Genomic DNA, 9,052 nt, shown 5'->3' with positions numbered 1-9,052 from the left:
ACAGGGAAAAAAAATGTTACGTCTCCTTTTGAGGAAGCTGCAGGAGCGTTAAAGAAAGATTTGGGTCATCAAAGCCCCCGCTATAGATAAAGGTGTGAGGAGGAAGCATCTAGGACATCGCATCCCCTCCCGGGCAGCATGTGGGTGTGGGAAGAGGCGAGCAGCCCCGACTGCAGGGCGATCAGGCGGAGGAAGCCGCTGGGCTGCGCCTGCAATCGGTGCGTTGCCCCTTTAATTGTGTCCCCAGCCCTCGGGCGTCTCTGTCCAACGCCCACGTCAGCAAATACCTTTTGTTTCTCTCACGTTCGGGCTTCCAGGGCTCGGGGCTGCGGGACCCGCGCGTCGCCTTCAGCCACCGCCAGCCCCGACGCGGGGCCGGGGACCCCGCATCCACCGCCTGCCCCTCTCGGCTCGGCGGCAGCCGCCCGCAGGACCCAGCCGGTGAGTGGGGGCTCTCGCATGCCGGCAGGCCAGACAGGGCGCTGGGATTTCGGGGTGGAAACGGCCCCGCTGCCAGCCTTGCTGCGAGGGACAGCGAGGGACTTCCCCGGGCAACACAGTCCCCGGGGCCGCCGGGGTCCGTGCGCGGCGGCCCGCTGGCAGCTGCCCCTCGGAGCCGACGGTTCCCGGGGCTGCACAGCGTCCTCCGCGGGCGCCATTTGCAGCCCCGGGCGCGGCAACAAAGGGCTGCGCGGGAGCAGGAGCGGGCGGCGGGTGCGCGGCCAGAGGGGCCGCGCAGGGGGCGGCCGGGGCGCGGGGAGGCTGCGGGCGGCGGGGCGGGAGCGGCTCGGGCCACCTCCGGCGCCCGGCCGCGGGCGGCGGCAGCGTGGCGGGGAGCTCCGGCGGGGCGGCAGTCGGGGGTGGGCGAAGGCGGGCGGCTCCGGGCTGCGCGCCCGGCCCGGCTCTGCTCGGCCCGGCGGAGGGGAGCGGGCAGCCAGCCGGGGCGCGGGCGGGCGCTGCGGGAGCGGGAGCGGGGGCGGCTGCCCGCGGAGCCGGGAGGTGCCTCCGCGCCTTGGCGGGCGGATCCGGCGCCGTCGGGCGTCCCGGGCTCCCGGTGACCGAGCGACCAATTCGGCCGGCCGGGCGGGTGAGTGACGGCGGCCGCCGCCAATGCCGGGGGAGCCCGGGCCGGGCGGGCTGCGGCCGCCGGGGCTCCGCCGCCGCGTCCCGTTTCTGGTCCCTTCGGCGGGGAGGGGGGCAGCCCGGGCAGAGCGGGGCGATGCGGTATCGGCGGCTGAAGGCACGGCCGAGGTGCTCGGCCGCGGCGGCTGGAAGGCGCCGGGTCACGTTGGAGAACGGGTGAAGGCTGGGAGCTGGCGGCGGGTCGCACACATCGTGTCCTGCATCCCTAGGGAGGAGATGCTCCTCGCTGCAGCACACGCCTCTCTGCCAAATAACCTGTACTGCTTTATTTGGCTTTTTCATCACTTTTTTCATCTTGAAAATAGAATGCATGGTTGTGCATGCTGTAATTTAAATATATTTATAGATTTAAATAAATAAGATTATTTGTAAAGATATCCATAAAATTGGGTCTGACATCTTTGGCTGAGTTGCACGACGCTGAAGTCGAGAGTCTAATTATTTTTTTTATTTTTCAGAGCAACGCTTCATTTAATCTTTTTTGGAATGGAGATTTCTTCTCACCAGTTTCACCTCTTGCAGCAACTAAATGAGCAGCGCAGGCAAGACTTATTCTGCGACTGCAGTATCCTGGTGGAGGGGAAGGTCTTTAAAGCACATCGCAATGTGCTGTTTGCAAGCAGCGGCTATTTCAAAATGCTCCTTTCGCAGAGCTCGAAGGAGACGAGCCAGCCGACAACAGCAACTTTCCAGGCGTTTTCTCCTGACACGTTTACAGTTATTCTAGATTTTGTGTATTCAGGCAAACTGTCTCTCACGGGTCAGAATGTCATTGAAGTCATGTCGGCTGCGAGCTATCTGCAGATGACCGATGTTATCAGTGTGTGTAAAACATTCATTAAGTCATCGCTGGACATCAGTGAGAAGGAGAAGGATCGCTACTTCAGTCTGTCAGACAAAGATGTCAGCTCCAACGGCGTGGACCGATCCTGCTTGTACAGCACAGGCTGGAGGGCAGAAAGCAGCCCCCCGCATTCGCACTTAAGCCCGGATCAAGGGACATGTATGATGGGTGGAAACACTTGGAGCAATTTCAGCTACTATCCAACTTCCCAAAGAAATGCCCAGCAGCAGCTGTCCAAACATGAGCAAAGGCAGGATACCGTAAAGAAATCCCGGCACCTGGGACTACAGCAGCCTTCTGACATTCCTCACTATAAATCAAGCAAACTGGAGGAGAGGGCTGCCGAGCCCACTGGCCACATTGCTCAGTCAGAGGAGCAAGTTCAGATCGACACAGAAGTTGAATCTCCTCACGTGGGATACCAGTATGGCCAGGGGTCTGACGTGATGCCGAGGAGTTTGACTGTGTCACAGCAGGAGCATGAATCGCCCCGTTCTTCCAGTAAATTGAAGTCTTCAAAGGCAGAGGAGCAGTATGCGAGCATGCCCTCCATTCTAGGTGTCATGGGAAGCTGGGCTGAAGGTAAGAGTTGGTTTTAATGCTGAGGGTGCACAGCCATCTGTGAATCGTCTGCACTGCCCATGAGAAATGTACTTTACTGAGCAGTGTACAATTGCCAAAAAGACATCTGTATTGTCCAGAAATATAAGTTTGGAAAGTTTAACTCTCATTTTTTGAAAATTGAGAATAGCCTTTCAAAATACATAATCTTTAGTGTCTCTACAGCTTCATCTTGCAAATTTAAGTCATGATTTTCTGGGATATTTTTAATCTCAGTTTAATATAGCTAACAGTCCACTCCTTTTCCTTTGTTGCACTCCCGTGTAACTTACAGGAACACACAAGATCTTTGTGCTTGAAAAGACCTATGATAATATTTTTTTAAATAAAAGTGATTTGCTTTTCTGCTCACAGAATGCCTGTTCCTAGAGCATTACATGACTAGAGATGTTATGAATTAATTTTTTTAATTGTATTATTTTCTAACAGATGATCTGCCCAGGATGAGGTTCAAGTGCCCATTCTGCACTCATGTGGTGAAAAGAAAAGCAGACCTAAAGCGTCACCTTCGCTGTCACACGGGAGAGCGCCCTTACCCTTGTGAGGCATGTGGGAAAAGATTTAGCAGGCTAGATCACCTAAGTAGCCATTTTCGAACAGTATGTATTTTTAGTAACTGCATGATTTGGTTATGTGTAAATGTCTCAGTATAATTAAACACAGAACAAGTGTATCTGGTTGATATATCGACTCCCATAAAGAAGAGGTAATAGAAAATTAATCTGGTTTTGTTGAAGTCAATTTGAAGCATAATTTGTATGAAAGGGGATGGATTTATTTGTTAATTGATGGCTTGCAAAGGTACTGCTCTATGCAAGTCCTGTAATAGAGCTTAAGTGGGCAATTACAGCGCCTGGGATTGTTTCATTTTTAACGTTTGATGACTGTCTCTCAAAATGAATTAATGCTACCATTTGATGCTACTCCAGCCCTACTTTTTGTCATCTTAAAAAACACTTCTTTGTGCATGCATTATCAAATTTATTCATTTCGATTTCCCCAGATTCATCAGGCTTGTAAGCCTATCTGCAGAAAGTGTAAACGCCACGTGACTGAGCTAACAGGACAAGTGGTCCAAGAGGGGACAAGACGTTACAGACTCTGTAACGAGTGTTTGGCTGAAGCTGGCATAGACAGTATTCGCATTGACTTGGAGGCTGAAGCACCCCTTGAATTTCCACAAGATGGGGATAAGGATTCCAGGTGGCATTATGGGGAAGACAACAGATCTGATGTGGAGATTGTGGAGGATGGGTCAACCGACTTGGTCATTCAGCAAGTTGATGACAGTGAGGATGAAGCAGATGAAAAGGAAGTAAAGCCAAATATTAGGTAGTTGCAATACAAGCATTAGGAATTCCGTGTAAGAGGGAGAATGTACTGTCTTGACCGTAAGCCCTCCACCAGCCTGTTATTACCATACAGAGACACACTGGTTTCTCTTGAACAGGTCCAGACTTGCATGTATTTATGGACGTGCCATTGAGCCCATTCTGAGTTTTGTTATCAGAATACTCATACTTCACCTCATTAGAAATAATCCATCCTTAAATGAAAAAACGGATGAATGAGGAAACTGAAAAACTACATAGATAACTTTTTATAGTAGACAACGGGTCACTTCTGAAAACCTCTTTCAAGGGAGTGAGGTCTGAATACTTAAAAAAAAAAAGTCACACGGCACTGTAAATTGCCCACCTTTTAAACTTGTAGAGACGTGGCTTTTATAAGAAATATCATCTGGCGATAAACAAAGTATAAACACCCCCTGCACCAGAATATAAAGAAAACCTCTCTTCAGTATTCAGAAATGAAGATAATCTTCCACGAAATTTCATGAAGTCTTCATATTATAATAAGGAAAAAAGGCAGCTAATTAAGGAAAAGCATATAAAAATGTTTTAGCACATTTGTCTGGAAAAGCACTTTGTTGTAAAATTTATTAGAATAAGGAGAATCTTTAGCAGATCATTCATTCAAGACGTGTTTCTTTACAAGAAAATAAACACATGAACGTTAGTCCTAGTCAACACATCAGAGAGAAAATGATTACAAATATGGATCATTAACTGATGCCAATAGATGTTTTATTCATTCTGAAAATTGGGAACTCAAGACTGGGCTATGTTCTAATAAGCTCTAGTAAAATACTGTCTCTTTTTTTTTTTTGTAAACCTCTCAAAAGTGCCAGACTGATGTGACTGGTAGCCCTGCATCTGCAGCATTGCCAATGGCAGTGTCAGCTTCTCCATGCCAACGTGAAGGAAACAATCCTTATGAGGTTACTTTAGCTGTTGTTTTCTGTCTTTGTCCCCCATTTTATTTGCCAATAGCAGTGGCAGAACAATTTGTACAGTATATATACGGTATCATTAGAAATGGAACTGATGAGATTTTCCATCTGAAACCATTGACTACTCTTGTTTGTATTGACCTGTACTCAATTTAAACTGATGAGTTTTAAGATGGAGTCATTATCAATTGATATATTCCCAAAGTCATTTGGTCACCAAGAGAACATAACTTTAACCTTTTTCAGTCTGTACTACACACCAACGAGAACAAGATGTACTGGAAATTCTAGACATGATATCTGTGTAATTTTACCTACAATTAGACTACAAGAGATGAGATGACTAATAGCAGAGAAAGTTTACTTCTGTAACAGAAGAAGCCAGTTTGTTTTGTTACTTAGTGAGTTTATCTTAACCAGCACTGTAAACAGGAGAGGAACAGAAATATGCTTTTACTCTGCATTTTCTCGGACAGGCCGGAGTATTAATACAGTCTTCATCCTGTGATCATTGAACTCAATGGGTATAGGCTTAGAAAACTTTTTTTTTTCTTTTTTATGACTTTGTAAGCATGTTTGGCTGAAACCTGGGATGAATTACAGAACAATCCCATATATATACTATATAATCTCTTTCCCAGGGACAGCTAAAATTCACTACTTTATTTTTATTTGTGTAAAAACTGTATAGCCTTATTAGTATCATCATTACCAGAGAGTGTGGCATTTTCATTCCAGGCTGCAGATGGCCAGCCTACATGTCTCTTAAATGGCAGCTCCAGCGCTTCCTACTCAGCTCACGCTGTAAGCATTAAGTGTCCTTCCTCTCAAACATGCAGGGCTGTCAAGAAGCAGCCTGCTTGTATGTTCTAAGGAGATGAGAAGCGGTATTTTATTGTTCCTACAAAAATTATTGTGCATTGGCCTCAACTTGGGGAGGGGGACGGAAGTGGGGAACTTACCAAAACTTTCTCATGACCCATATGAAAACATATTTTCCAAACAAGGCTTACACTTGCCTCGATTTTATGTTACACTTTGGTCAGCAGTCCACAAAACAGACTTGATGTGAAAACAGCTGGTTAGTTTCTTGGAGATGATTACTCCTAAAATGCGTATTAAATGGCTGAGAAATATACCTGAGCAACCTTAACTAATCAGATATAGAACAAAGAAATATATAAAAGAATATGGAATGACTTAGATCAAATTTCAAGAGAAAATGCTTGCTGAAATCAAATTTAATAGATTTTTTCTTTTCCCTTTAAACAGTATGCGCAATAAATTCTAGGTATGAGTGCCTGCTGTCCCAGAATAGAAAGGGGCTGGGATTAGTCTGTGTGTGTGTTTGGGGATGGATTGATGGGAGGGGGAAATAAAGTGCCACTCTAGGCCTGAAATCTTAACTGCCAACTGTAAAGGTGAGACTATTAAGTGTTTCTGTATACTTGGGGGCGTTTTTGGAAGCAAAGGATTTTGGGATCAATACTCAATCTAATTAGATACTGTACATCTAAGAATACTGAGGACCAGATGCTTCAGAAAAAGACGTGAAGTGGCTATAATGAGCAAATGGAACAATCTTTCCATATGAAGACATTTACTCTTTAAATATAGGCAGATTAATTGTTGATTTGCCTGGCAAACAAGGGTTTTCACTGTTTGTATGCATTATTGTTATTCTCAGTAGCATAACTAGGTATCTGTAGTCATTTTAGAAGTATCTTATTAAGCTTGGATTTTTAGGTCAAGACTGCAATTCCAACAGGTCAATTACGTTTTGTATTTTAAAAAGGTTACCATTTTTACATTTGTTGCCTTAATTTCAGTTGTTGTTCCTTATTTTTGTATTGCAAGATAAGATAAATGTTAAGTGCCTTATATTTTCTATGTCCTTCATTTTACATAGCCAGTCATATATTTTTCTTGTTTTTCTCTAAATGAAATCCTATTTGGTTTTTTTTTTCATCTCCTTGCATTGCCTCTGATGATTTGTCTTTTTCATACTCCTGTCAGGATCACACACCACTCATTAGCAGAAGTAACATTTTCACTCTTTTCAAGGAGGAAAGCAAAGACCATCCAGGGTTGTTCCCACAGAATTTAATTTACTTAACAATAACTTACTGGAATGTGTTGCTTCTCGAACTTTGACAAGTCACAAGTAGCACACCTGATTTTATCTTTAAATGCTAGAGAAGGCTGTATAGAACTGTATTGAATTCTGCTAATACCGACCCGTTCAGATTGTTTCTGTCCTGTCTCTGCACATCCAAATCACACTCTGAGAGGTTTAAATTGTAGTGCAGCATCAGAACGGGCTGTTCAGAAAGCAGCCTCAGAGGTGGTTGTTCTTAAAAGTGTTCAAGACTTGGCTAGACAAAGCCATGGCTGATCTGGTCTTGGTGCTGGCCTTCTTCCTGTGGGAGGTGGGACTACAGACATTCACAGCTCCCCTGTGACCAACAGTCAAATTGGTTTTTGCTATTTTTTTTTCTTTGTACTTCTTTCATCATCTTCATGTTGCTTTGAATGCTCTTAAATACTACTTAATGCATGTTTTGATTATTCACTGGTTTTCAATACATCATTCTTTTGTCATTTGCTTTTCTGTTCCCTGTTTCATCTGACTAACACTGGAGGGATGTCCGGTTCAACAGATGTTCCTCCTTTATACCTCTGCTCTCTTTGCAATCCTAATGTCTTCATCCTTTTCTCTCCTCTGCCTGTCCTTTGTCACTGAAAGCCTGCCTCTTTTTGCTTGGCTTGTGTTTATCGTTGTGTTCACAAACCCATGGTCAAGAGTGAAGACATAGATTCCTCATCCTCTGTTCAGTGTCTCACCTTTAACTATCCTTATTTTCTGGCAACTATTTTGCCATCCTTTCAAAGGCTGAAACATTCAATTAAAAAACATTTCTTTTTCCTCCTTTTCAGGTATTACAGAATTCTATCTGCCACATAAACCCATGACTTGTGTGATACTTGATATGGTTTTCTCCTTCACATCATATCCCATTTTTTTGTTTTCCATCAAATTATCTGAACTTCTTTATTTACTATCCCAAAAAATGACACTTATCCTTATCTTAAAGGTTCAACTGTTGGTTGGGTTTTTTTTTCCAAATTAATTAAAAAAAAAAAAGTAAACTCCAAAAAACAACTTCAGAATTAATCTCCCCTTCCAACCTTTTGGTATATACTCTATTCCAGTTCTTAAGAACTGAGATGAAAAAAAAAAATAAAAGCAAAAATATTGATTTAGTGTGAGCTTTGAAAATATCTGTAAGTCCACAGGTCTCTAGCAGAGGACTGACACTGACTGCTACATGTATCATTGTTCCTTTACTCCTGGCTCTTCAGAAGAAATGCTCCATCCCCCAGGATACTGGGATCTCTCTCAATTTTTCAATGATATAAAAAATCTCTGTTCGATATAAAATTATGGAATACTACATTTCTTCCCTGAAGCATCTGGTCACTGTCAGAGGTTATCCCATTACCTAGCCATGCCAATGTCTACCTTTCTTATATTTTGATCTCTTAGTCTGCAGAAATACTTGGCTTTGAACTTCAGATAGCCTATACAGGGGCTAATGGCACTATCTTCAGCCCCATTTATTATTTAAATGGACCTTGATTTAGCTAAAAAATGCCTGACCTACCATCTGTCTACAGCTGAGTCAATGACTGCCCGGATCCCAGGATCCCCCTCTGACAATCATTAGCATCTGTCAGCATAACAACAATGCCATATAGTTGAACGTTTATCTAAAACCTTAACTGCTGAGGGTGAGCAGTCTCCAGATTTGCATTAAGTGAGGATTACAGCTAAACTAAGATTGTTTAGTTGAATTTATCCTAAAAAAAGACTTTTAAAAATTATATTTTAATCAAAGCCTTGAGGCTAAAGATAGCAGAAGTCAGACTGGAATAAGCACATGTGTTCAGGGTTTATTTAATGAGTTTACAAATTCATAAGGAACTACTTCAGTAAACTGCTGAGGCCAGTATCTATGTGATCTGGTCAAGCTGGCACAGGGGACTCCTAACGATTTGCAAGGTAGAGAAAGATAAATTATAATCCAAAAATAGTACATATAGTTAATTCAGTAGTCCTTCTATTGTTTCTACATGAATAAGTACAGCAG

General features: G+C 44.0%; 1 protein-coding gene across 1 annotated transcript; it reads left to right on the top strand.

Moving 5' to 3' along the window:
* The first annotated feature begins 284 nt into the window (after positions 1 to 284).
* LOC128918793 (zinc finger and BTB domain-containing protein 8A-like) lies at positions 285 to 8,274 on the top strand. The gene is made up of 4 exons (XM_054223419.1): positions 285 to 441; positions 1,602 to 2,569; positions 3,038 to 3,207; positions 3,612 to 8,274. The coding sequence occupies exons 2-4, from the start codon at positions 1,630 to 1,632 to the stop codon at positions 3,942 to 3,944; spliced, it is 1,443 nt and encodes a 480-aa protein (XP_054079394.1). The 5' UTR covers positions 285 to 441; positions 1,602 to 1,629; the 3' UTR covers positions 3,945 to 8,274.
* Positions 8,275 to 9,052: the final 778 nt, after the last annotated feature.

The sequence above is a fragment of the Rissa tridactyla genome, chromosome 18 (assembly GCF_028500815.1).
Source record: "Rissa tridactyla isolate bRisTri1 chromosome 18, bRisTri1.patW.cur.20221130, whole genome shotgun sequence".
NCBI lineage: Eukaryota > Metazoa > Chordata > Aves > Charadriiformes > Laridae > Rissa > Rissa tridactyla.
Note: the sequence above shows the minus strand (reverse complement) of the source record. Positions and strands in the feature narration are given on the sequence as shown.

Coding starts and splice junctions, on each gene's coding strand:
- LOC128918793 (XM_054223419.1), top strand. CDS start 1,630: ATGGAGATTTCTTCTCACCAGTTTCACCTCTTGCAGCAACTAAATGAG. Junction 2,570..3,037: donor CATGGGAAGCTGGGCTGAAG/GTAAGAGTTGGT, acceptor ATTTTCTAACAG/ATGATCTGCCCAGGATGAGG. Junction 3,208..3,611: donor TAAGTAGCCATTTTCGAACA/GTATGTATTTTT, acceptor CGATTTCCCCAG/ATTCATCAGGCTTGTAAGCC.